General features: G+C 44.9%; 10 protein-coding genes across 10 annotated transcripts; 5 read left to right on the top strand and 5 right to left on the bottom strand.

The window, feature by feature from the left end:
• Nucleotides 1-56: 56 nt before the first annotated feature.
• FSST1_006708 (succinyl-CoA synthetase-like protein) lies at nucleotides 57-1,313 on the bottom strand (the record flags this gene model as incomplete). Its single annotated transcript, XM_083233103.1, has 5 exons — nucleotides 57-385; nucleotides 475-853; nucleotides 914-1,030; nucleotides 1,093-1,109; nucleotides 1,163-1,313. 5 exons carry the CDS (start codon nucleotides 1,311-1,313, stop codon nucleotides 57-59), a joined length of 993 nt encoding a protein of 330 aa, XP_083090138.1.
• Nucleotides 1,314-5,394: 4,081 nt separating this feature from the next.
• On the bottom strand, nucleotides 5,395-6,489 carry FSST1_006707 (uncharacterized protein; the record flags this gene model as incomplete). The annotated part of the gene is made up of 1 exon (XM_083233102.1): nucleotides 5,395-6,489. The coding sequence occupies one exon, from the start codon at nucleotides 6,487-6,489 to the stop codon at nucleotides 5,395-5,397; it is 1,095 nt and encodes a 364-aa protein (XP_083090137.1).
• A 289-nt stretch (nucleotides 6,490-6,778) lies between these two features.
• FSST1_006706 (uncharacterized protein) lies at nucleotides 6,779-7,128 on the top strand (the record flags this gene model as incomplete). The annotated part of the gene is made up of 2 exons (XM_083233101.1): nucleotides 6,779-6,932; nucleotides 6,989-7,128. 2 exons carry the CDS (start codon nucleotides 6,779-6,781, stop codon nucleotides 7,126-7,128), a joined length of 294 nt encoding a protein of 97 aa, XP_083090136.1.
• A 1,470-nt stretch (nucleotides 7,129-8,598) lies between these two features.
• FSST1_006705 (uncharacterized protein) lies at nucleotides 8,599-11,019 on the top strand (the record flags this gene model as incomplete). Its single annotated transcript, XM_083233100.1, has 6 exons — nucleotides 8,599-8,821; nucleotides 8,870-9,000; nucleotides 9,051-9,425; nucleotides 9,473-9,900; nucleotides 9,949-10,410; nucleotides 10,458-11,019. The coding sequence occupies 6 exons, from the start codon at nucleotides 8,599-8,601 to the stop codon at nucleotides 11,017-11,019; spliced, it is 2,181 nt and encodes a 726-aa protein (XP_083090135.1).
• A 323-nt stretch (nucleotides 11,020-11,342) lies between these two features.
• FSST1_006704 (uncharacterized protein) lies at nucleotides 11,343-13,100 on the bottom strand (the record flags this gene model as incomplete). The annotated part of the gene is made up of 3 exons (XM_083233098.1): nucleotides 11,343-12,556; nucleotides 12,626-12,787; nucleotides 12,854-13,100. 3 exons carry the CDS (start codon nucleotides 13,098-13,100, stop codon nucleotides 11,343-11,345), a joined length of 1,623 nt encoding a protein of 540 aa, XP_083090134.1.
• Nucleotides 13,101-14,511: 1,411 nt separating this feature from the next.
• On the top strand, nucleotides 14,512-16,475 carry FSST1_006703 (uncharacterized protein; the record flags this gene model as incomplete). The annotated part of the gene is made up of 10 exons (XM_083233097.1): nucleotides 14,512-14,676; nucleotides 14,722-14,800; nucleotides 14,882-15,068; nucleotides 15,125-15,176; nucleotides 15,239-15,342; nucleotides 15,397-15,506; nucleotides 15,559-15,727; nucleotides 15,781-15,913; nucleotides 15,967-16,235; nucleotides 16,289-16,475. The coding sequence occupies 10 exons, from the start codon at nucleotides 14,512-14,514 to the stop codon at nucleotides 16,473-16,475; spliced, it is 1,455 nt and encodes a 484-aa protein (XP_083090133.1).
• Nucleotides 16,476-16,517: 42 nt separating this feature from the next.
• FSST1_006702 (uncharacterized protein) lies at nucleotides 16,518-18,234 on the bottom strand (the record flags this gene model as incomplete). Its single annotated transcript, XM_083233096.1, has 2 exons — nucleotides 16,518-16,892; nucleotides 16,945-18,234. The coding sequence occupies 2 exons, from the start codon at nucleotides 18,232-18,234 to the stop codon at nucleotides 16,518-16,520; spliced, it is 1,665 nt and encodes a 554-aa protein (XP_083090132.1).
• A 2,842-nt stretch (nucleotides 18,235-21,076) lies between these two features.
• FSST1_006701 (pectate lyase) lies at nucleotides 21,077-21,855 on the top strand (the record flags this gene model as incomplete). Its single annotated transcript, XM_083233095.1, has 2 exons — nucleotides 21,077-21,404; nucleotides 21,458-21,855. The coding sequence occupies 2 exons, from the start codon at nucleotides 21,077-21,079 to the stop codon at nucleotides 21,853-21,855; spliced, it is 726 nt and encodes a 241-aa protein (XP_083090131.1).
• A 515-nt stretch (nucleotides 21,856-22,370) lies between these two features.
• FSST1_006700 (general substrate transporter) lies at nucleotides 22,371-24,264 on the top strand (the record flags this gene model as incomplete). The annotated part of the gene is made up of 4 exons (XM_083233094.1): nucleotides 22,371-22,475; nucleotides 22,536-22,575; nucleotides 22,632-22,877; nucleotides 22,928-24,264. The coding sequence occupies 4 exons, from the start codon at nucleotides 22,371-22,373 to the stop codon at nucleotides 24,262-24,264; spliced, it is 1,728 nt and encodes a 575-aa protein (XP_083090130.1).
• Nucleotides 24,265-24,910: 646 nt separating this feature from the next.
• FSST1_006699 (glycoside hydrolase superfamily) lies at nucleotides 24,911-25,866 on the bottom strand (the record flags this gene model as incomplete). The annotated part of the gene is made up of 2 exons (XM_083233093.1): nucleotides 24,911-25,499; nucleotides 25,550-25,866. 2 exons carry the CDS (start codon nucleotides 25,864-25,866, stop codon nucleotides 24,911-24,913), a joined length of 906 nt encoding a protein of 301 aa, XP_083090129.1.
• Between the last annotated feature and the right edge of the window lie 129 nt (nucleotides 25,867-25,995).

Raw genomic sequence — 25,995 nt, 5'->3', positions numbered from 1 at the left:
AAGTACTTTACCAAGTTCATTGAAAGTAGATTCCCGACTTGTTCATCTATACATGACTAAAGTAGTTCGCTCATAACCCTTCCCATAACCCCAGGATGTGGCACCACAATGGCTCCACTATGTGCTAAAGCCTTCGCTTTGGCTTCAGCAGATATATCGCCTGACTGCAGAAGTGCACCGGCGTGGCCCATGGTTCTACCTTCGGGGGCAGTCTTACCAGCAACCATAGCTATAATTGGCTTTGGATTTCTCGTGTTTCTTCTGTAATCTTTGATAACTTCAGCAGCTCTGAGTTCTGCCTCCCCTCCAATCTCACCAATAACAATAATGCCCTCCGTTGTTGGGTGCTCGAAGAACAGCTTAAGGGCGTCCACAAGTGTTGTTCCTATAACTTGAATGTGAGCAGAATTCTCTCGCCACAGAACTTCGTTCATGGTGGTAGAGTCGAGACCATGATTGCAACGTTAGACGTACCAGGCATCATATCTCCACCCATTCCCACAACGAGACTTTGGCCTAATCCAACATTCGATGTGGAACCTACAGCTTCATAACTTAGGGTTCCGCTCTTTGAGACTATACCGATAGAGCCCTTCTTATACTGCTTGTGTGGCATAATGCCAATACGGCATTGTTCGGGAGCAATAATACCGGGGCAGTTTGGACCAACAAGGCGACTCTTAGATTGAGTTTGAAGCACATCATGTACACGCATCATATCATGTACAGGTATATGCTCAGCCACGGTGACAATCAGAGGCACTTCTGCCTCTATTGCTTCAATGATAGCGGCGGCGGCGAATTGTGCTGGTACGAATACTGATGTCGCATGGGGCTTTACCTGTTCCATGGCCTGTAAAAGATATTACTGAGTTTTACTCGTTGCCAATGTTGAATAGCGTAGATGACTTACCTCTTTGACTGTATTAAATACAGGAAGACCCAAATGCTCCTTGCCACCTTTGCCTGGGGATACACCACCAACGACTTTGGTGCCATATTCAAGAGTATCTTTAGCATTAAGAGTCGCCTTTCGTATTACCTCAGTTGGTTACTTTCAAGGGATGTAAGAACTAGGTGTAGGATACATACAGCTTTACCAGTGAATCCTGAAGGCAAACAGTCAGTTTTTACGTGTCTGCCAGATAAATCGAGTCCATACCTTGATAGATAACCCTAGTATCCTTGTTAATGTTCAAACTGGCAATACTAGTGTCGTAGGCCTGGTGCCCAGGTACATAGGTTGACAGATATTTGGCTCTATCATAGGGCAAGAGACGCCGAGATAGTCTCCAAGCTGGGCGAGTTGCCATTGCATAGGTTGGCTGGTGGATGATTGTACTGGAGTGCGATTAAGACCAGCAGTGGTCTATGCTATCTACAGTACAATACAGTATATTGCAAGACGGAGGGAAAGAGCAAGCACATTGCCGATGGTCATGATGATTTCATTGGAGGATTTGGTCATGTGATCTCGGGTAAGCAACAAGTTTGTATGTTCTTCACCCGTTATCAAACGGCTCTCGGCTTCTTACCCCGCACACGACCTGAAGGCCAGCCCGGACTAATGGTAAGCTAAGAAAGGTTATTTTATATTGACCGAGCCAAACATATTCTCGGAAAGGTATATGCACTTGAACAGGATAATGGAGTGTAAACGGGGAGGGCAAGCTAGCTTTTATAAACAGGGTTATGTCAGAGGGATGACAACGAGTTAATTAGCTTACTGTAGATGAATCTGTCTATCCGATCTCATGTACTGCCTCATGATCTCCTACCACGATACTCCCCTCATGAAGCTCACCAGGTTTCGACTTTGCAGGCAACTTTTGCGGAGACAAAGGGTCCAGAACTCCTGCTTGTGCCGGACTTTCCCTCTCCTATGTCTTGTCCATAATATGACCTTGAATCTGAGTTAACAAGTTATAATTCCTACGGTGACGTAGAACCATCCAAAAGATTCCTAAGATAACAGCACCAACATTCTGACTTGGCCCAGAGCTATCAGAAACATCAAATGAGGAGCTTGACTCACCTGTGACTGTTTTTGAACTTGTTTCTGTCGTTGTTTTCGATACTGATACCTACTGTATCTTTGAAACACCATCGACGAAAATCATCGTCTAAAGTACCATTCAGTAGTTTGATCAGACCTGGTACTATAAATCCGTGGCATAGCTGATGTAGTACCACATGAGTAAGTCCGTAGCTGAAGGCGTAGTGGTGGGTCAGAAGAAGTGGAAAATGACAACACGAAAAGTACATCAACTCCACGCCAGGGAAAACCACAGGTTTATTATTCGTTCAAGTTTGCAATGGATGACAAATGGTTATCTTATGTAATGACATGTCAAATATTGCCTCATGCCCCATTCAGGTATTGTCTCTGACACATTATTTCCACAAATCAACATACTTCCATTGATCCGGTGAGGCTGGTCTACCATTTTGATTTGACGGCGGTCGATCTTTTCATATTCCAATCCAACATACACCTGCAGTTTGACGGGCTCATTATGGAGATGGCCAGACTTGGGCTAACCGCCTGACAAAATGCGCCACATGAACCCGATCGTACAGATCCCCAATTGAGTCTTTTTGTTCCTTCATCGACTTCAAGTCAACTATTTGTCAAACTTGATATTACAAAATCATTCTCACACTAGACCAAAGGACATTATTAACTTTGCAATCATAGAATCTCGTCGTCACTTTACCCAGATGTCATCATTCACAGACGCCATGGAGTCTTGTCCAACCTGCAGGGCCTATTTCAGCAGCATAATTGAGTTTTACGAATTGTGCGAAATCCCCGATGACAGATACTTTCAGGAAAGGTGTCCCTTTGATCTACAAATGAAGTTCAAATAGTCTAAATTGCAAGGCTGTCAACTATGTTTGAAGATCTTTGAGTTTCTGTCAGAGCCATGCGGGGTTGACTACGATGAAGAAACAGCCAAGAGCGAGTTTTTTGAGGTGCATATACATGCCAGTTATTTGCAAGACGACAAAATAGGTCGCCGGAACAATCGTATTTCCTTGATGGAATTCTATTGGAGCTTCGAAGCCAGACGCAACCGCGACCTACTGCCACGATATTTCGCCATATGGTTGAATGAAGGTAGATCCCCTGTTGTTCTAGTGCTTTCACAATCCTACTATCTTGATTGGGTTTTACTCATAGACTTCATAGAAACGGAAAATAGAGCTGCATTGGAGAGACGAGATAAGCTGTATTCCTATATAGTCAATTGGTCTCCAGTTCTTTCAAACAACTCAACAGAAATTTCTGGTCTTGTGCAACGGATGCTAGATAACTGCAAGAATAACCATACCTCTTGCTCATTAACCAAGAGTGTATCAGAAGAGATTTATCCAGACGTTGAAGAAGGAACACTAGCACAACAGTTATCAGGGGAGGTTTTCGAGCGGCCGTCTAGATTTCTCTGCATCGAAGACGTAGCTGGCGTCGATTACGTTAAGCTTGTTGAACCGAAACACGCCATAAATCGATATTGCGCCTTGAGCCACTGCTGGGGACCTGAGCTGAAGCACCCGCTAAAAACTAAAAAGAAAAACCTAGCCCAACACCTCAAGAAAATACCTTGGTCGAGCCTGCCTAAGACCTTCCGCGAAGCTATTGAACTCACAAGGGGCCTTGGGATCAACTATATGTGGATTGACTCCTTATGTATTGTCCAAGATGATGAGGCAGATTGGAAGCATGAAGCGGGGACAATGGCGTCAGTTTATAAGGGAGCAACACTTGTGATTGCAGCTGCAGACGCCAGTGACTCTATCGAGGGCCTTTTCCTTGCAGATCGTCCAAACCCGCAAGTTTTTCGCCTCCCTATCACAATTTCTGATGGCCATGTCATCGAATCACTTCATATTGCAGAAATCTCACGTACAAGCAGATGGTCTGGCCTTGAGGGACCTTTGATGACAAGAGGTTGGGTATTGCAAGAATTATATCTCGGCCGAAGGATAGTCTTCTTTACATCCAAGGGTATCAGATGGAAATGCCGGTGTCCAAGTCCACCAGGGCTGAACGAACGTGGAAGCGATATTGGCCTGGTATTAAGCGAAGTCTACTCGTGGATACTTTGTCTTCGTGTATACTCGGGGAAACTTCTGACAAATATGAACGACCGCATCACAGCTCTACTGGGTATCGTTGCAGAGCTGAAAAAGAAAAAGGTAGGTACATTTAATGAAGCGGTCGGCCTTTGGGAGGATGGTCTTGTGGAACAGCTTCTATGGAGGCAGCTTGAACCACCACACAGTCAGCTTGATCTGCCATCTTGGTGTTGGGCTGCCGCTGGAGGGGAGAAGTGGTGGATGTTCGGCTTTCCAACATACGATTCAAATTTCAATTTGGATGGCCACGAACAGACTATCAAACTTTCACATATTGTTGAACCTCCACAACCGCAGTCTCTTATTGCTTCAGGTCTTCTGTCGCGAGTCACAATAGGACCACTGCGGCTTGGTGAATGCTGTATCGAGGCATTGAGGAATGTGTATGGCGTATCATCTTTTCAAATGCTTCTAGGCCCATCGTCGGGTAGGCCACAGTCTGACCAGATGATGATATTTCGCCCTCTTCGTGAATTGAACAACGGATCCGCTCTCGGGATAGGTTACCTGGACTTCGGTGTGTCGTTTTCGGAATGCTTCTGCTTCATCTTGAGTTCCAATACTGAAACAACGCGTTTAAGGTAAGTACTACTTGACTTACAGTAGCCAGAAGTGACTGTTTGACATATTCTTCTTATTAACCTATTCAAAAGGGAGGAAGCTGCCTGCCATGAAATTGTAGTAAGATTACTTAGTCTTCCTTAGTAAGAGGCCCGTTATGTTAACTGGCTAAACAGCAGAGTTTTCGAGATTCAATAAAACACCCAGATAGGACAAAGACCCTCTGGGCGCTGCTGCTTCAGCCGATTGACTCTACACTGCAGACTTTCAGAAGAGCAGGTATAGCTTTTTTATGGCAACATAGTGTTAAGGAAAGTGGATTTACGGCAAAGGAATTTAAAATTATTTAGAAATTAAGATAGATTTAAATAAAGAAGTTATATCTTAATTAATGAAATATTCTTTTTCCTCAGTTAATTATAGCTATAATAAGGATTTACTTAGATAATTTATTAATTTAAATATTAATAAATATATTTTAATTAAAGTAATAATATTTAAATAGAATATTATTAAAAAATTATTTATTTCTTTAATATTTATTTACCTTTACTATTTTATTATTAAGTAGTAATAATTCTAATAAAAAAAGTAACTTTTATAAGAAAATCAAATTAAATTATAAATATAAGTATTAAGGTAAAGCTTTTTCTTCTTGGAATAAGAGGTATAGTACTATATAAGGCCTGCAGATTAAACATATTGCCCAGATGTGCGTTGTGATATCAATTGCTCAAGATCCTTGGCTATCAAAGGTGCGCGTAGGAGGTCTTTGCTGCTTTTTCCAATGTCTTGAAAGGCATGACGCACTGTAATAGAATTTGGAGGCAGATCTGTGTACATCCAGCTGTAAAGAGACGACAACCCCACATATGGTGCTCGGAAAGGTAATGTCATGGCTTCCAAGTTCTCGATGGAATCAAGGTGAGCGATCACGGTCGTTGGTTGGTCAGAGTCCAGCGGCCCCGTGCGGTGGGACAGCACGACAGAGAACAGATTGTCTCTCTCGCCCAAGAGTCCGGTTGTCGAACCGGCTTCAGCCATTCCCGTTGTGTCCACGTGACGAACATGAGCGAGCCATTTGTAACGTGAAACATCTGGATGCAATGATATTCCCTCGTTTGTAAAGACTAGGATAGCCAGCCAAGGTGTAAGACACTTTTTGAGGATGTCTCCTCCCAATCTCAGTTCATGTGCGCTGCCTACCCTCTCCCAGGGCATCTGGGGATCCTTCAGGACTACATGCGGCAGCGTGATATGAGGGGCTGAGTGTCCATTAGGCGGATACACGGTATTGATCGAGCCTGGAGGCAGCACGTATTGAGGCGCGACGACAGTAAACTTTACGCTGCTTTTTTTGTCTTGAAGCGGTCCATCTCCGTTGGCTTTCTCTGCGATCTCTTGCTTCAAGTCAACCACAAAGGTACCTGCTGCCAGACCAGGACGGTAAAAAGAATAGAGACGCTGTTTGCCAGCGCCGACCGCTGGTGGTGGGGGCTCAAGGTCCACAGGAGTAGCAATTGCATTTGATTGCTTTCCGTGGCGAAGAACCAGATCGCGGGGAGAGACTACTGTGATGGATATTGTATGAGGTCCAGATGTACCACTTTCAACAAGAGTTATATAGGGAATGTTGTCGTTGCTCGGAGTAGACCCAGGGATCAAGATGGCTTCTCTCTTGACACAGCAGCTCAAGCCACTGTGGGATGGTGGATCTAACAATGGCCATGCTAATTTGTGATCCAGAATAGAGAAAACAACGCTAAAAACAGTAAACCTAACGCCCATTCGTGATTTGCCGTCTTCAGGGAACTATCTCCGCTGCACAGTAGCTGAAAACCCCGATACGTACTAGCCTAAAGATTGAGTGGAGTCGATTCGGGACTGTAGATCAGTCAAAGTACTCTGCGTTTATTCAGCACTGTATGAGGACTCGTCGTCGTTACCAGACGCGGCAACTTGCATGTCCCATCATAAGCTAAAAAGGCGGTAAACGATGCAGAGGCATATCTCAATCACGTCAACGAAGTCCACGAACGGTCTATGGAACCAATATCCCACGAGAATTGTTGTTTGCATGGACTCAGCTCGCCTCCAACGCGGGGGTCATTCCGTTTCTAAAGGTCTGGACCATAAGCTTGCCTCTTTCTACGACCGAAAGGTCGACAAGTCCTACATCATCTATCCGGATGAGAAAAATCCTCGGATTGTTGATTCACGTAATGCAAAGGGTAAGAAGGTTTCGTGTGCGATGGTATTATTTATATGAACTAACGGCCCGATGCAGACCGAGATATTCCCAACACCGATGACTCTCGCGACTATACCGGTCTGGCCTGCGTCCGTGTACCAGGTGACAAAGGAGGAGACAGTATCTACATGTACTACTTTGCAAGCAAGGGTGGTAGGCTCCAGCGTACTATATGAGACGAAGATGGAGAATGGAGTGATTCCGAAGACAGGGACAACAAGAAATCAGCAGAGTCAACCTTCCTGACTGCTACCTTATTCGGAGATCATATTGCTGTTTACTAATTTGAGAAGGACAAGACGTCCACGATCTATTCACTTCTGGATCCTGTCCACGGCAAATCTCGGTATAAGGAGAAAGAGTAGCTCGATCCTACCAGTTGACGGAATATCCGTTACTAAATGTCTATGTTTATACACTCACTCCAAGCGGTGAATGAAATGGACAATGTTATTCTGAATTATCTTGATTGTTTTGCATCATAAGAGGTAGTCTTAGTCCCGCTGTGGAACGGTGTAGCCGTCCCTCTCCTCAATGCAAATCAAGCCGGCTATATGGGGAGCGTGTCCTTACGCAACGCAGCCACTCTACTAGGTGAAATAGCTTGAGTAACAAGCGACCGTTCCATTACTTTTCCCGGCAATCCATTGATAAACAAAAGTTCGCCCAAACTGACCTTAAGTCCTATATGTCTCACTACCCCGCCTCACCTGGCGCCCAATTCAAGACGGATTGAGTATCTTTCGAGAGTTACACGACATGATTTAAAGATGACTGCAGTGTTCCCGGTAGCCGCGACCTCTTCTTTGCCAATTGATGTTAAAGTTATGCAACTGCATATTGCGACGAATCATAATATAACTACCATTTCCTCAGTTGCGTACCCAATATCCTTATGCATTACTTGCGTGGTTATTTGCCCACCATTATCTCTGTTCCCGGACAAATGTGTGTTAAAGTGTGCCGGCTCACCCGCCAAAGTCTAAAGTGGCTGCAGCCGGTCAAGTTGACAGTAGCGCCTATAGCTTCGGAACGCAAGTTTACTTCAGCCGCACAAGGCTCCAAGGGTCTTGCATTCCACTTACCCCGCTCACACTATAAGAAATGACAGATATCATGTTGTATAAAATCGGTGAGAATGAGGCCTCTAATGCTTGTCTCATATGAAGGCTTTTACCCCTCCTCTTCTGGATATCCATCTTAGGCTGTCTGCATACCGACTATTGGTAATCACACGGTCTAGATCTTACTTTTATGAACTATAAAGTATAAGCAGCCACTCATCAAGCGGTTATCAGGCCACCTGGAGGCTATTTGACAGGAGTATCAGCTGTCTAGGAATGATAAATATATACTAACCACAAAACGGACGTGACACGTTATTATCACATATCACCAAGTAGTATATCACCCAGTAGTCTATAGAATATCTTACTTAAGCGCTATGAATTGAGACAAGTTTCAGCTGTGAACATTTCAGACTATTGAGATTCTGAAGGGCGGTCACAGTAAGCCGTTGAATTAAAGGAAGGCGAAGATCCCATAACATCTATATAAACTACACTCATATCCACCGTCTTTTTGTATTCGCAACTTCAACAATCAAGTTACTTTCTCTACAATCTCGCATCAATTGCTTTGCAACCATGTCTTCTCACTCAGACTTCTATCCAATTACTGGAATCCAGGATGACCTAGATCTAGATGCCAACGCTCAACTTCGACAAGTTCCAGTCCGTATGGATATTGACGATTGGTTTCTTTCTAACGAGTTGGTCCATATTAACCAACGTGCTCTGTTTTTCCCTGCCTTCTGGAATCTTTCTCAGATGTCCCCGCACGAAAAGCTATCGTGGTTCCAGCTTGCTGGTCAGTATACCTCTCAAAAGAAATGGATAATATTAACCTTAATACTAGGTATCCATGGCAAGCCGTTCATTGCATGGGACGAACCTCCCCAAGAGGGAAAGACTAAACAGTCTGGATACTGCACTCATAACAGCATTCTCTTCACCACCTGGCACCGCCCCTACATGTTACTCTGGGAAGTATGTATTAGACACTTTTCTCGACCAGCCAACTTTCTGACCTTTAATAGCAAGTAATCTATGAACTAATGAAGGTTGAAGCCGAGAAGTTCACCGACAAGAAAGAGCGTAAAGAACTCCTCGAAGCTGCCAAGTCATGGAGATTCCCCTACTGGGATTGGGCGGCGAAGAAGCCGGACTCTAACAACACTAGCGCCAAGCGAGATTACAACGTTCCGCTTGTCATCCAAACTAAGAAGGTTTCCGTCAGACTTCCCAGTGGTGTTGGGTTTGGAGAGGTTGAGAATGCCTTTTACCAGTTCACCATGCCCGGAAAAAAAGCTATGGGCGATGAAAGCCTCAGTAACAAGGATCCGCTGCTCGACTTAAGAATAACACCCAGTTTAGGGCATGATGATGATCTCAACAAAGACTATTCTATACCAGTAAGGACGATACAACATTTACCAGGTCTGGCTTCTAACTGTGATAGTTTGATAGATGCATTGCTACAAGCCGATGGGCTCAAGGTACTGGCATCAACCAAGAGTGGATCGATGGCAAGCAGAATAATGATTTCATCGTCAAGAGTCTTCGCGACTATCGATGGAATCCTGAGGATAATACCGAGGACGTCAGGAAGGGTAACCTGACAGCGAGCTTGCGAGATGCATTCTATCGTGTTCTAACAATCGAGAAATTCGAGGATTTCGCAACCAAGCGCAAACCAGGTGGACAGCCTCGCACAAAAGAAAACACCAAGGAATACGCGTTCGATTCGGCCGAGAATATCCACGACAATTTGCATGGATGGTGTGGTGGCGACAGGACTGATTCTAGCACTGATGGTTATGCTCTTTTGGGCCACATGTCTCACGTCCCCCTAGCTGCATTTGACCCTATCTTCTGGCTCCATCATTGGTGAGTAAGTAAATACCTGGTGAAAGAAATATCCCTAACTTCATGTAGTAATGTCGACCGCCTTATTGCTATCTGGCAAACTCTCCATGACGACCAATGGTTTGTGGATGATGATGTGCGAAACAAGGAGCAAGGAAACTTCTTCCTCGAATTTGCCCATCTAGGAAAGGCTACTGATGAGCTCCGCCCTTTCCACGACGGTGATGGAAAGTATTTCACCTCGAACGATGTCCGCGAAGTGACCAAATTAGGTTACACCTACAAGGGTCTGGAACGATGGCTCCATAAAGGTCCAGATGGCTCCTATAACAAGGCGGCACACCTTGCTGAGTTGCGCGAGAGTCTACTTCTGGACTATGGTTCATCTTGGAAGGCTGCTCAGGCAGCTTTCATCTCCGATGATCCTGGCCAGAACACCGGTATCGGACTTATGAGCTTTAAGGATTACAGCGCAGATCCAGTGGATCTAATTGGAGTCGACGATTTCGTTGTTGACATTGTTTATGATAAGTAAGTGCATATTAAGCCAGGGACAACATGTGGACTAACAGGTCTAGGTTCGCACTCAACGGCAGAGGGTATCGGATTGATATCTTCATTGGAAAGGTTCCACCTCAAGCTCCTTATAACTTCCAGGAGGTCGATTCACTTGTTGGCCAGGTTGTCAACTTTTCTTCCGAAGTACCTGCGGCAGATATTCGCGGTTGCGATAACTGCCGGAAGCAACAAGCTGAAAAGGTTCAATCTACTGGTCGCGTTATTCTAACCAACGCTCTCATCACCCGGTTTAAGAATCAGCTAGCTCACACGCCTTCCAGGGAGAATGGGGTAGCAGTACTGGCTGGAATGGATCCTGACAATGTCATTCCATTTTTGAGGGATAACCTGCACTGGCGCGTGACTTCAATGGGCAAGGACATTGACATTGCCAGCCAACTTCCATCACTGAAGGTTTCTCTTGGAGTTGGAAAGGCTGACTTTTATGCGGATCGTACCAAGATGTCACGCTTTTACGATTACAAGGATGCCCATATCGTGACTGAAGGCCACCCTGGTGGTGCTACGCATGAGGATAATATCCATGGGCAAGAGTATATTTACAATAGAGAGGAACTCTAGTTAATAACGGGAGTCATAAGCTTATATGCAATTTGGAAAAGGATCTTATATTAAACAGATATATTATTATATTAATAATATTTCTACCCTAATTTATACTGCCTAGATAATATAAGATCTTAAAATTAAGTATTATATCCTTTTAAGTTTTTATTTTATTTTAGCTTATTAATAGTTTAAAAAGAAATGCAAGCTTTATAGGAATTTCCTAATAGTATAATAGAAATTAAAGAATTTAATAGGTAGTTAAAAAACTTCAGTTTAGTAAAGAGAAACTGCTATTATAAAATTTAAGTTAAGTTAAATTTATAATTCCTTTAACCTTATGCTAAAACTCGGTAAATTGGATATTCATTGCCTTTAAGTAAAGGTATAATATTATAAATTGCCGCAGATGCTATATTCTCTGGCTCAAGAAAGTTAAAAGCAAACGCGGCGTTAAGCTGTCGCGTAGAGACCCAGAATCCGCCAGCTGGAATATGAACCCTTCTTTTAAAGCTCGAGGTCGTAATAGTATTGTGAACAATACCCTCGAATAGCTCTTCTGAGAGGGTGGTAGATTCTACCTTGAGAGCCTCAACCTCACCGTCAAAGGCATAGTCAAGCTCCTGAACCTCAACACCTGTGACACGCAGACGTTCAACCACATCGGCCCAGGCACGCGTGAAAACATAAGCCTCAGGCCGCGACCGGGTAAGGTTAGCGGTTGGGGGGGTGAAGTTCTGGTACGTGACTGGAATTTCGACCACCTTTCCGCTCTTGGCGTCAATCCACTCCCAAGTAATGTTGGTGTCCCTCGGTTTCGAAGTTAGAACTATATCATCATCGCTATTGATAAATTCTTTGCGTGCATCTTCGATTGTCTTATAGACATGGTCAGCGTTATCGACAGCGGTTTGAATTAACTCGGTGAGCAAAATGAGGTTTGCGGCTACCCGACGCTGGAAGTGCTGATCGCCAAGCCGGACGCCACGAGACTCGATTAAGATTGACACAGCTTGGTACAAGCTGCCATGGTTCGATGCATATTGGGCGCTGGTCGCTGTGCCTGAGAGATCGGTGGAATTCATCTCGGCAGTGAAGTAAGCGCTAGTCCGAAGACCTTTACGCTTCAAAGCTGCGTACATGTTCCTCATCAACAGGTTGTATTCCAGGTCAAAAATATCTGGGTGTCTGTTAAGACCACCCTGAGAGTCGACTTCGGAATCTGCAGCCACGACGAGGTTTCCCTCTTTTCCAAACCGCCAATTGGCACCGAACTCATGGCAATCCACAAAGATATGGGGATGGAATTTGGTATGGAGACTGATCAGGTCACGGGTTTGTTGACGGTTCATAACCGCAAAGTCGCGGTTAGGATTGAACCCCGACGCGTACTGACTCTGGAAATAAGCAGCACCATCAGGGTTTGCACGCGGGATAACCAGAATATCCAGCTTGTCCAAGATGGATCTTGTCCATGTTGAGTTATTGTCCAACTTGCCGAGTAGCGCAAGAACGGCTTCCTCGGAACCGGGCTCATCTCCGTGGATGTGCGCTACCTCAACATTAGCATTGATCTGAAAGGTAATTTTGCAGTAAAATGGATAGAAACATTTCGACACACATTCAATCAGGAGCCGGATTTTCTTCTTGTTGTTTTTCTCTAGGGGGGCATTGCCGTTGGTTAAGTAGAGATAGGGCAACGGGCGTCCCTCCTCAGAAAGGAAGTCTGGGGTAATATAGTTCATCCAGTCATTACGACTCGCGAGAGTGCGCAGAAAGCTATCTTGAATTGCATCTGTTAGGCTCTCTTTCCTGTTTTTTTGATATTGTACACAAGTTTAGTGCATACCCAGTTGCTCGTAAGACGTGGCTGCGCTCGTGCCGTTGGTGAAACCCTTGGGTCGGTCGTCTGGATTCAAGAAGGCTGGAGACAAAAGTTTGATGTCAACATCTTCAAAGTTCTTGGAGATGATGTCGTCATCCCTGACCAGTGGTCTCCAGTTGCCAGCATAACCTGGGGGTGGACCAGTCTGCTCGCCCTGAACACCGACGAGGCCAAAGGCCAAAACAGATAGAGTCAAAGCAATGAAAAACATTGAGGTAATATGCAAGAAAGTGTTTGTCTGTAAGAAGTATAGTGGAATTGACAGTCTTCTTATACTTATCAAAGTATTGCCCATGCTATTCACCCTTGCCGCTTGTTATCATTGTTAAAAGGACTATCAATTGTGATTGTATAGGTATGGCAATGTTATTGCGGTCAAAGACAGGCAGTTCTGACCATGTAGCTTAATAGAAATAATACATTAAATTTAACATGGACTTTAGCAATAAAGAGGTAACTATTGATGAATTGTACCACTTTATTACTTCATTAGTCTATTGCCTTACAAGAATCATCCGCGTTCTAAATCAAGCCTCTGGCTTATAAGAGTAATACAATTTAGGAAAGGTTTTTTTTTTAGAAGCATTGAAGTGCGGGGTAGTCTTAGGAAGCTTAACTCCTAAAGTGCACTATTCCATGCATGATACTTCATTAGGCAGGTTGTTCGGCGAAATCCCGTAGATTCAACCAAGTCTTAAACGATAAACGAGACAGTTAGCGAGCCTTGAATAATAAACGAGAGGGTTAGCCAGGGTTTAAACGATAAACGAGAAGTGGCGCACTAGTCTACAGTCCAGTGAACCAGTAGCTTGTTTTTCGTTCTTGAAAGTAAGTTAACTACAGGGTTTAAGCTGCAGGCATGCATAGCCGAGTAGAAAGCAATTTGCATCTAAGCATTGATTTTTGATAAAAGAAAGTTCTAGCAATTCGAGAAAAACCAGTGTATTTTCTATTCAGTTTAATTATAAGGATAGAATTTATCCAGATAGTACTAGAATTAGTGTCTTCTAATTGCCAAAATGTAGACAATTGGGAAGATGTTGACATGCATATAAGTTTCAAACCTTCGGCCTGATATCACATCACAGAACCACAATAAGGAAATGCAGTTTTAAATAACTGGGTCGCTACGTCAAATAATTTCATTTTCTGGTTATGTAATGCATGGCAGAAATGACATGGGCATTCGAGACGGTGTAAATGACCTTTAGTAATCGATTTTCTGGTGCAAGGGACCCGCAAGACTCGGAAAACCGGCAACAGGGTGAGGCTAGATCAGTGAAATTTTACTAAAACTGGCTGGGCTATATCTTTCCAGCTCTTCAGGACATGTTATCAAGGTACTCGGCATATCTACTATCAAGGTCCTCAATAGATCATTTTTACTCTTTGTGGGCTGAAATCCGATCCATCACCGCCATGGAAAGCCTGACAATCTCCACATCATCTCAAGAAGCACACAGGCATCCTGCCTCGCGTATTCATGTTATGACCCGATAATAATACAATGGCATATCTTCTGCTTTTTCTCGTGCTCTATAAATGTGCCTTACGTTCTGCTTAACAAAAACAGTCATTCATAACAACAGTCAGCAATGGAGACATCAAAATCGTTGCCCATTATGAATACTCCGGCTTTAACTAGCTCACTCGACAACGATGATGCTAAAAAACAGCAACGACGGATATTGTGTTCATATTTTCGATGGCACGAACCGGGAACTAGTTCGGAAGAGAAACGCCTGGTTTTCAAACTCGATTTGGTTATACTGAGCTATACATGTCTGGTAAGTTTTCCAAAACGCAATATTTGCTGATACTGACCTGTGCAGACTTTGTTTGTCAAGTCTTTGGACACTTCTAATATCAGTAACGCCTTTTTCTCTGGCATGAAGGAGGATTTGAATATGTGTTAGTACTTGTCCTACAGTTCCCATCTTGACAACAACTCTTTCGATCGACTGTGCATGCTAAAACAATCGTTTCCGACAGACGGCAATGAGTTGAACATCATGAACACATGCTCCGCTATAGGGATCATGGTCGGCTCTCCTTTCAGCACCTTGGCGTTGACGAAGCTTCAGCCTCGATATTGGCTACCTCTATGTACTATGCTTTGGTCCATTTGTGTTTTAGGCATTTATCCAGCACGAAATGTTGAGACAATATATGCACTACGGTATGTACCGAAATCCTGTTTCTCCGATTGCCCGGGTTTAATTTTGAGTGATTCAGATTCCTTGCAGGCCTCTTTGAATCTGTTTCGACTCCTGGAGTTTATTACTTGGTAGGTGATTTCCAGTCACTGTGACAAAAGAATAGGTCTGTTAACAATCCCTGCTTGGAAAGATTGGTAGTTGGTACCGCCAGTCCGAGATTACTCGCCGTATGGCTCTTTTTGGGGTATCTGCCGCTGCTGGACCAATGTTCTCCAGCTACATTCAAGCTGGACTGTAAGTAATTATGGACAACATTATGCTTGTGATATACTAAGTAACCGGCTTTAGATATCAGCATATGAACAATCGCAATGGCTTGGCATCTTGGAGATGGCTGTTCATTTTTGACTTTATCCTGGGAATTCCTGTTGCTATCTTGGGTCTCTTGATGTGTCCAGGTAAGACTTCCACTCTTAATATTCTATCAGGAGACTAATTTGCACATCCTAGGAGAGCCCAAATCAACCAGGATGTGGTGGATGACGGAAACCGAACAGCGAATGTCGATTAAGAGAGTAGGTGAAGAAGGTCGCGATGCTAAAACGGTCAAATGGTCTATGTCAATGGTTAAACGCTTGCTTTCGTGCTGGCAATTGTATTGCTTTCCATTGGCATGGGGGTGAGTAAACCGATCAACCGTTATTAAGCACACCTACCTAATACATATCAAAGAATCATGCAACTTAGTTGTGGACAACAAATCGCTACATGGATGAGACTGTGGCTCAGGTCATTAGTAACGAACGGCGAGCCTCGATATACCGTCAAGCAGATTAACAATATACCGACTGTCATCAACGGCCTGGTGAGTACAACCTTTCACTCAATCGAGTGGTGCGGAGACTGACTTTAGCTTAGGAAATTGTGTGGATGTTCCTCTCGGCTTACGTTGCAGACCTTTTAGGCACGAGGACGCCTATAATCGGCTTTCTAGCCTGTATCCAACTCACCATTTATGCGGTTCTGGCGGCGTGGCCTGAAAATGAGGATGCTCTGATGGCAATGTTCTTCCTCGGCAGCGCAAATGCCGGTATTGCTCCACTAATAAGTGGCTGGTTGAACTCGTGTTGTAGTGGAAATAAAGAACTACGAGCTTTGTCTAGCGGTCTCATGTTCTCAATTGGATAGTGAGTCATCCTATCTTTTCTCCCTTACTTCAGTTCCATTAACACATTCTCAGCGCATCGGGAAATGTACAGCTCAAAATATTTCCTGTGAACTATGGTCCTCAGTTCAAGCAGACACATGGTTACATATTTGGGATTATTTGTATTGCCGTATTTATTGCTTGGGCATGTGTTGGGTTGCCTATTATTGAACGCCGGTCTGGGGAGAAGAAGGAACTCGAGGTTGATCAAGCTGAATAACTATTCTATCAATGAATGCCAGCTACACCACCACAGCCATACTTACTCCCATACTGCTTGCTTTACTAAGCCAGGGTAACCTTTCAAGGCAGCATCTAACTCAAACTCAATGATAATCTCAGGAGCACCCTCAAACACAGCAGGCATCTTATGCACCATAGTCCAATGATTGTGGTCATAAATAGGATTTCCTGAACCACCATATCGGCCAGCAAACGTGATTTCTGGCGCAGAATTGACGTTACCAGAGACAGAAATGGAGATTCCCTGGATATCAGCCCACGACTTGACATCCCTCTTGCCAAGTGAAGGGGAGACCGCAAAAGTGAAAACAGAACTGCTAGTGCCCTTGGGATACGTAACCTTCAGCTTTCGCGGAGAAACTTGCATCAGGACATGAGACTCGGTAGGACGGAGCTGGGCTGCGTTAATGGAATGTAGAGGAACGTTTGAAGCTGTATCAACTTACACTAAGCCATCCGATGTTATCATTTCCATAAGCCCAATGTGCAACAGCGGGATGGAACTGGGCCTTGTTGTTCGAGGGTCCGTTTGCGCTTTTTGTTCGATATGACTGTGCTCCGATCATCAGCGATTCGCTGACCCATGTCGTGATGTTGCGGTTGTCAAGATCGTAGGGTGGATAGTAGGCCTGTCCGTTGTATGTCCTCTCGCCGTCAAAGGTCTTTAATGAATCTTTCAGCTCATCTGAAAGCAATGAGTTGTGAAATTCTGAGTGGACGGCAATAAGTGGTGCCCAAGCCCAGTCACGAGCATGGCTCATGACTTCTGGGTACTGCCATACGCCTGCCTCCTTCCTCCCGATAATGGGTGCCAGAAAGTGAGATAGGATACCGAGAGACTTGGTCATGTCAAAAGAGTAGGAACGGTCCCATGGACCAGCGAGGTTCCGCATACTGGGATTCCACAGTTGAGATGTATAATTCCAGACACCACGTAGAAGATCCGGTCCTCTTTGGGAAATAATGCTATCCTCATGACCATACTTGCACCATAGTGTGAGACCAAAGAGTGAAATGCCAGTGTAAGTAGCTGAGTTGAACTCGGAAAGTGTATTATGCAAGTCGAAGAGGTTGATGATTTCCTTTGCATAATCCTCTCCAGCTTGTGTCATGTTGTCGTCGCCTATTTGGCGACCTGTCCAGCTTGTACCAATTGCGCGCATAATTGCGGGGTTGCTGTAAGATGGATAGAGATTATCTCCATTGACACCACCCTCGCGATATGAGTCGCCGATACTACAGTTATGTAGACTCTCAAGCATAAGAACTTTCAAATCGTCGGATAATAGATCTCCGAACTCTTCGTAAATCGTAATGAAGCTGAGACCGACGAAGCCTCGCCAGTTGGGGTCCCATGAGCCGTACATCCGAGCGGGGTACCACGATGTTCCAACGGTTGGCTCCTCCGGTTCTCGCGTATAGTCGCCATACCACAAGTCTTTTGGGTTCTCAAACTGGTCATTGATAATGTATTTGATGACATTTTCAGCCTTCGAGATATCGTCAACGCCGTTTCGTGCTAGAAGTCCGACCGCATACCAGGCAGAGGCTAATGTCTCGTGATTCATTGCGGCATTTGAGTTGAGGTCGTACAGCTGTGAGATCTTCGGGTCGTAGAATTTATCCATCCACTCCATGGAGTCTTCCACCATGGCTTTCGCCTCTCCAGAAAGAGCCCATGACTGAGCAGTATACTGAAGAATGACTCCAAGGAGACAAGTGTGTTTTATCTTCATGTTGGCCAGATATTGGAAATAGTAAAGATGTGTAAAAAGTTGGGTAATAGTGAAAATACTTGACTTTTATGTTATTCAAGAGTAGTTTGAACGGTCGCAAAGAATAGCGGCAGATATTGCATGTTTATATGGAGTTATTTCCCTAGTTCGTTTCAGCCAGCATTTCTTGCTTCTGTGTCATCGTCGCCTGATCCAAAGTGTTTCTGTGAAAAGCAAAAGCAGCTGCTATTCGTTCCACATGAGCCATCAGAGGACTGTCATTCACTGTCAGAGAAGAAAACAATGCAGGCAAAACCTTGATCATGAGGCATCTACTTGGTGTTCATCTCTGTGTGACCAATTTACTGAAACACCAATACCCGAGATGCTTTAATTTCCAGTAGAACATCTTGGTAAGGGATACGGACTATAATTGGCTGTTATGTACCTGGCGAATTGTCTCCGCCGCTATATCCGATGTTTATGAGAACTCATGATTTGATGTAGTAGATAAGGCTGTGGGTCAAAACGCAAGGAACCTTTGTTTATCCGCGCAACCCCGTGTCTTGTGACACTGGGACTGGTCCTCACTGTAACCCTGTAGCGCGTGGGGATTGGCAGCAGGCACCTCTCTTCTGTATGGGGACGTCCGCTGACGGGTAATGCATTAGCCAGCAAATAAGAGTTCGGTATTTATTCTACGCCGCTTAACCTATATGCCTATGCCTCAAATTCATCACATTTGCCAGAAAGAACACTGTAGCTTATGTACATGTTGAGCGCAAGTATATGTGTTGATGGTTAATTCTATACAATTAGTCCTATGCGTATTTTACCTCTAGAGTTTTGGTGGCAAAGTATGTTATTGGGAGACCTTTGATTTGGGATAATGAGATTTTAATAGATATGACTGATCTATTCGGAGTTATCAAAAGGCTTGCAGTTGAATATGCTAGTAAAGTACAGAAAGCAATAATTACCTGTAGAGATTGAATTATGATAGAAGATAATATGCCAGACCAAGGAAGCTTAGCTTCTCTGGCAGAAAAAGCGGAAGCAAGTCAAGACCTCAAGGCATAGATTGTGTTTCTAATCGAACACCGATTTACAGATATTTTTCAGATATGAGAACCTTACACCGGGCAGGTAGCCTCTACACGGGATATTATATTGACTTATTGTTACCCTATAACTACTGTTACGCGTCCGGCTCCTTTCGGAGTGTCGGCTGCTATGAAGAAATATTTAATAAAGACGCAAGATTCACTGGAGACATCAACCAGTTCAAAGATGATTTACTACACATTGGGAAAAACGAGCTCTCAAGCATACTCAATCAGGTGGAACTGCCCAAAGGGGATCGAAACGGTGTGACGAAAGAAGACCAAACCGGGCCGTATTACCCCAAGTAAATTGGGAAGAAACGGATGTAGGAGCCCCGAGCTGATGAGAAGACCCAGCTCCTCATCTAGTGGTGGAAAATATAGGAGTTGAATAGCCAGAACTCGAGCCTGATCAGATGACTGCTATTGCTGAAGGCTTTGGAATGTCCAAGGACGCGGAAGCCAGCAAGGGGCTACCAGAAGGCGGCACGGAAGTTGCAGCCACAGCCGGCACCGATGACGGAGCCCGGGATATTGAAGTCTCCAAAAATCCAGAGAGACCGACACTTTGGACGCTGGGGATTAAAGATACAGCAGTTTCCACCAATGCGGTCTCAACTTGGAGTTGGGGGTTGGGGGGTGGTGGGGTCAGATGAACGTTAAGGCTGTCGTAAATGGAGCTTCTTCGAGTAAATCAAATCTGCCTAGACCCAATGAGAGGCTTGTTTCAAACTAACCTCGTTATTGTGGTCTAGTCTGTTCTTCGGCCAAAGGACGGTGTCGGCAAATACGAGACCAGGATGAGTAGAAAGAATCCTAGTCTATATGTGGGGATGACTCGCGGAAGATATTACGTAGTAGGACTAAAATTAATTCATTCAGATTTACAGAGTACATACTCAGGAAAATCTCCTGAAGATCAACTTCTTACTAGTTTAAAGAATCAGCCTAATAACTTACACCCTCCCATACATACTGCATAGATATCATGAAGGTTGTAACTAAATGATTAGACCCTGTCTCAGATCTCTTAGTGTTAAGCCTTAGTAGAAGTATACTACACTGAGAAATGTTTCTAGCCAGTTTATCTGCTGATGGTTTATTCCTCACTAAATGTCGGTGAAGATAAACATCCAAGTGCAGTTTAGGAAGGTCATGTACCAAAGACCATTCGATTATCAATCTAATTGATTTTATCGTGATGTTTTAACTTTTCAGGGACCATTCTATGAGACTCGCTGAACTTAACTGGCTGAGGAACCCTGTATACTTCACCCATTTTTATCTGATGGTCTGATCTAGCCCCACCGGGTATACGTAGTTAAAGCTTAATTTTAAGCCTAATAGAATGAACTTCCATTCGTGGATATACTGGCGAGGCCGCGTTATTCCAGGGTTCCTGAAACTTAATTCTGGGGAGCCATACAGAAGCCCTGTATCTGTCACGGACTCTCCGATGCGGATACAAACTACAACCATCTCAGCCAGCATCTAAGCTACCCGGTTCTTCCACCAACCAGATCATAACCACAAGCCTAAGTGTCCGAGTTGAGCGTTTCACGATTGCATGGCTATGAGCGAGTGTAAATTAGATAGATGTGGCGATTAAGAGCTGAGATTGTTATAAATAAGAGCATTGAGCTGCACCTTCTCAGAAAACTCAGCCTCAGTCAACCAAACATTCAGTCACTCAACAATCCAGTCACTTCGTCAAACTCACTTTATATCTCCCTATAAAGAAATCATCCAACCCTTCGAAAATGCATTTCACTCAGGCTCTCGCTCCTTTGGCACTCGCCTCCGTCGCCCTCGGCCAAACTCTCAACATTCCCAGCCGAAACGGTGCTATTCAAGTCCTCAAAGGACCTAGAACTCTTTCCGGTTCTAACAACGACTTCGCCAACCAGGAATTCGAGCTTAACCGCCCTTGTGACACTGATGAGGACCTTGGAAGTGACGGTGCCGTTTTCATTCTCAACGACGGTGCCACTCTTAGCAACGTCATCATTGGAAAGAACCAACTCGAAGGCGTTCACTGCAAGGGCAAATGTACTCTCAAGAATGTTTGGTTCCGAGATGTTTGCGAAGGTAAGCTTGACACCAAAGTCCCGATGTCGTTTCTTAACTAATTGACATTTCAGATGCCATCTCTATCCTTGGAAACGGTGATGCCCTGATCGAGGGTGGTGGTGCTCAGGAGGCTAAGGACAAGGTCATCCAGCACAATGGTCGCGGTACTGTCACTATCAAGGGCTTTACTGTCATCAACGCCGGCAAGCTCTACCGAGGATGTGGTGACTGCACCAACAATGGTGGCCCTCGTCACGTTATTGTCCAGAACGTCAAGGCCAAGGGTGTTTCTAACCTCGTTGGCATCAACTCCAACTACGGCGATACTGCCAACATCTCTGGTACCTGCGGAAGCAGCGTCAAGAAGGTCTGCCAGGAGTTCAAGGGCGTCACCAAGGGCAATGGTAAGAGCGAGGAGGTCAGCACCACTGCCAACTGCAAGGGTCAGAGCTCTCTCTCTGCCTGTTAAATAAGCTATACTGCTTAACTTAGCGGTGTCTCGTGGAATGGGAAGCTGGACAATCGTGGCGGCACGTTTGCAGAGGGACCGCCACTTCTACTTTGATGACCGACATGGATCCTTTCACGTATATATTTACTTTGGCTTATGCCTCCTCAAAGTTACATTAGGTTTTCAATAAAGGTTAATCTGTCTATGCAGATTAAATCTTCAACATGGTTTCTTTTCTATTTATGAAACACCGGATTACATGTGAATTGTACTAACCTCTTTTTCGGAGAGTACTCCGGTCCGGTTCTCGGAGTTGACGATCCTTGCATTTTTGGTCTAGAACCCCAGTCTTGAGACAACATTATTACACAAAATTGCAACTCAACATGACTCGTGGTTGGTTCATCGGTGGCTGTTCCACTAGCTACGACGCTGATCCTCCACACACTCAACAGTTAAAACCCCCAGGTTATTTCGAATCGCTTCATTTTCGCCATTTAAATGTTTGATCTAACTCTATTTAAAATTTAACGATGGCAGATGAAACCGTCGCTGATGCGCCGCAACAGAGTCCAGCGCCTCACAAAGGCGTTTGGCACCTCCTAGTAGAAAACCCATATATCTTTGGACTGTCATTGGTATGCAATCACCCATTTCCCCGCTCATGGATCATCCAATTCTAACTCATGGTGAAATAGTTTGCAAGTTTGGGTGGCTTTTTGTTTGGTTATGACCAAGGTTTGTACTGCAAATGTACTCAACTAGCTGCGCAACGGAAACTGACTGCTTGTAAGGTGTTGTATCGGGCGTTTTGACTATGGAGTCATTTGCCACTCAATTCCCGAGAATCTATCTTGACAGCAGTTTCAAGGGCTGGTTCGTGTCAACACTACTGCTTTGTGCATGGTTTGGATCTCTAGTTAACGGCCCAATCGCCGACTTCCTGGGCCGCAAGGGCTCCATGCTAGTGGCGGTTGTAATTTTCACAATTGGTTCTGCATTCCAGGCCGGCGCCAGTGATATCCCGATGCTTTTCGCTGGTAAGTTTACACGCCTATTTATCCTCGGCTTGTGCTGACACACCTGGTAGGTCGAGCTGTGGCCGGTTTTGCTGTAGGAATGTTGACTATGATTGTACCTATGTATGTGTCTGAGGTATCTACGGCTGGCATTCGTGGCACTCTAGTTGTTCTGCAGCAACTGAGTATCACATTGGGCATTTTGGTAAGCTACTGGCTCGAATATGGGACACAGTATATCGGTGGCCATCGGTGTGCGCCTGACATTCCCTATTCTGGTGGCACTGCAGACAAACCTACCTTTGATCCCACGCATGATGTTGGCCCGGAAGGATGCACTGGTCAGTCTGAAGCAGCATGGAGAGTCCCGTTTGCCATTCAGATCTTTCCTGCCATAGTTCTTGGAATTGGCATGCTGTTCTTTCCTGAGTCCCCTCGCTTCTATTTGATGCGACGCAAAGAAGACAAGGCTTTGAAGGCCCTGGCTCAACTTCGTCGTGTCCACCCTGACACACATTCGCTTCGAGATGAATATCTGGCCATCAAAGCCGAGGTACTCTTCGACGAGGCTGTTAACAGAGACAAATTCCCGGGTAAGAAGGGTATCTCTCTGTTTATCGCCCAGCATGGGGCCCTTGTATCCAATTGGGCGTCATTCAGACGACTGGCCATCGGTTGCTGCATCATGTTCTTCCAACAATTCATGGGCTGCAACGCCATCATTTACTATGCGCCGACCATGTTTGCCCAACTAGGTCTATCTGGGGGTACTTCAGGCCTCCTAGCAACGGGTGTGTATGGAATCGTCAACACGCTTTCCACGTTACCTGCTCTGTTCCTTATTGACAAAATTGGTCGTCGACCTCTACTCATGTGTGGTGCTGCTGGTACCTTTATCTCACTTGTTATCGTTGGTGGTATCATTGGAGGATATGGCTCATCGCTCTCCTCGCATAAATCCGCGGGCTGGGCAGGTATTGCCTTCATCTACATCTACGATATCAACTTCTCCTTCTCCTTCGCACCCATTGGCTGGGTCTTGCCCGCTGAGATATTCAACTTGGGTATTCGTTCCAAGGCTATGGCTATCACCACAAGCACAACGTGGATGTGCAACTTCATCATCGGTCTAGTGACGCCTGACATGCTGAGTACGATCGGCTGGGGCACGTACATCTTCTTTGCAGCATTTTGTCTCCTCGCATTCTTCTTTACCTACTTCTTTGTCCCAGAAACTCGGGGCAAGAGTCTTGAGGAGATGGACGCTTTGTTTGGTGACACGGCCGCTTACGAAGAGAAGGCGCGGTTGATGGAGATTGCATCTGAGATTGGCCTGACGGAGGCACCCCCTGCTGGCAAGATTGATTTGGCCAGAGAGAAATCTGCCAGAGCGGAGAATTTGCCTTGATTGAGTCGATGAGTCCATTGATGACACGATGCAACGGAACGGGATCTAACTACCAATGATCCTTCAGTTGGAAGAAACCGTACCCATATAGCTTTGTCCAAGCCAGCCTTGTTAGATGTAGACAATCCTATACTCCCTTTGATGATACCGGCCCATGTGCACCTATCTCGCTGCAGCGTTGCTATCGAAATTGTTTCTAACGTACTTCTGTCTGAGAACATCTCCATGAAGCGACTAACACTGTCACGCCTTCTTCAAATTATTCTAACAGAAGAGTTGGCTGTTTAGAATGTTCCTGGTCTCACCATAAGTCCTGGCATACTGAGATCCGAGCCGTTTGTATCTTTGAGAACAGCTGGGCCAATGCAAATACGGCACGTAAATACATGATCAAGTCAAGACACATCGATTATTTCATGGATCTGATCTAAAGATTGTTTTTAAATCGCATTTTTGGCTGTCGTGTACCTCAACGCGAAGAATAACTAACTATCTATAGTCTGACGTGCAATTCGTTGGGACATTCTGCGAGGAAGTCTTGAGCTGCACCCCAAGTCCAATCACTCATCTACCCTTGTTCGATCTAGTATGATGTATCTCCTTATAGATAAGAACAACTTAAACAAAATAACCTTGACAACCATCATCAATTCTTCTTCTTGGGTCGGCGGATCTTTGCTGCAGCCTTGATCGGGTCCATGACCCAACTCTTGCGAAAGTCGTATGGATCATCATCCTCAGACGTGAACCACACAACTTCAAATCCCAATACATTGGGGTTATCGGGGAATTTGAAAGAGGAAATCTTTTCGCTGTCTGCGTTACCGATGTAAAATGTTTCGGACTCCGAGATAATCACTCGATGTCCCTTCTTAAGGATACCTTGAGAAACACCGTTGTGCCAGGTTTGGATGATCCAGTCCTTGGAGAGTTTGATGCGCTTCTCCTCATCCGTGAGCGGGTCGTCCCATAGGATGAGCGATTTACTCGGGGCCAGAGTTTTGAGCCAATTGAGGAAGTTGTTGAACAATTTGTTGTCGTCTTTAGTATTCCACATGTATGCGACTTCGTCGGCGCCAAAGTGATGGAGGGGAGACCCAAAGTATTTGTCGGTGGTAGAGACGAGATCAGTTATGTAATCGTAGGTTTGTTGTTTTTGCGGTCTGATATCAAGTTGAGCATCTGGATTTTCGAGGTCTACTTTGCCAACGACTAGATTCTTCTTCCATTTTCCCCTGTTCAATGTTATGAGTGCTATGCCGTAAATCGGGACGCGAAAACATACCAAATGTCGCTGTGGCCAGGCATGTCTGTCTCAGGATAGACCAGGATGCCCAAGCTCTGTGCTTGTGTGACAACCTTGTGAATGTCTTCAGGGCTATAGAAATAAGGCGAGCCACTGTATTTTATGCTTGCATTCGTCAATCCCCCGTCGGCGGGCCAGAGCATAGGGAAGCTTTGTGCATCGTAGATATGCCAGTGGAAGACATTGAAGTTGTACTGATGGAGAACGGCTAACAGGCTGAGGATGGCTTTGACGGGGAAAAACTTCCGACCCGTGTCGAGCATAAAGCCCCGATGAGGATAAAGAGTACTATTCATCTCTTGGCACGATGAGATACTTGGCGAAAGTTGCAGTGGAGGTGGGGAAATTGGAGGTGAGGCTACAGCTCAATTTTGTAGAAGCGAACGTGGTCATGGAGGCCTTCGACCATTCCCTTTCCGTCTCAG

Source organism: Fusarium sambucinum, chromosome I (genome assembly GCF_050947815.1).
Source record: "Fusarium sambucinum isolate potato_lamoka chromosome I, whole genome shotgun sequence".
Taxonomy (NCBI): Eukaryota; Fungi; Ascomycota; class Sordariomycetes; order Hypocreales; family Nectriaceae; genus Fusarium; species Fusarium sambucinum.
The sequence above is the reverse complement of the archived record's forward strand: the minus strand, read 5'-3'. Positions and strand labels throughout refer to the sequence as shown.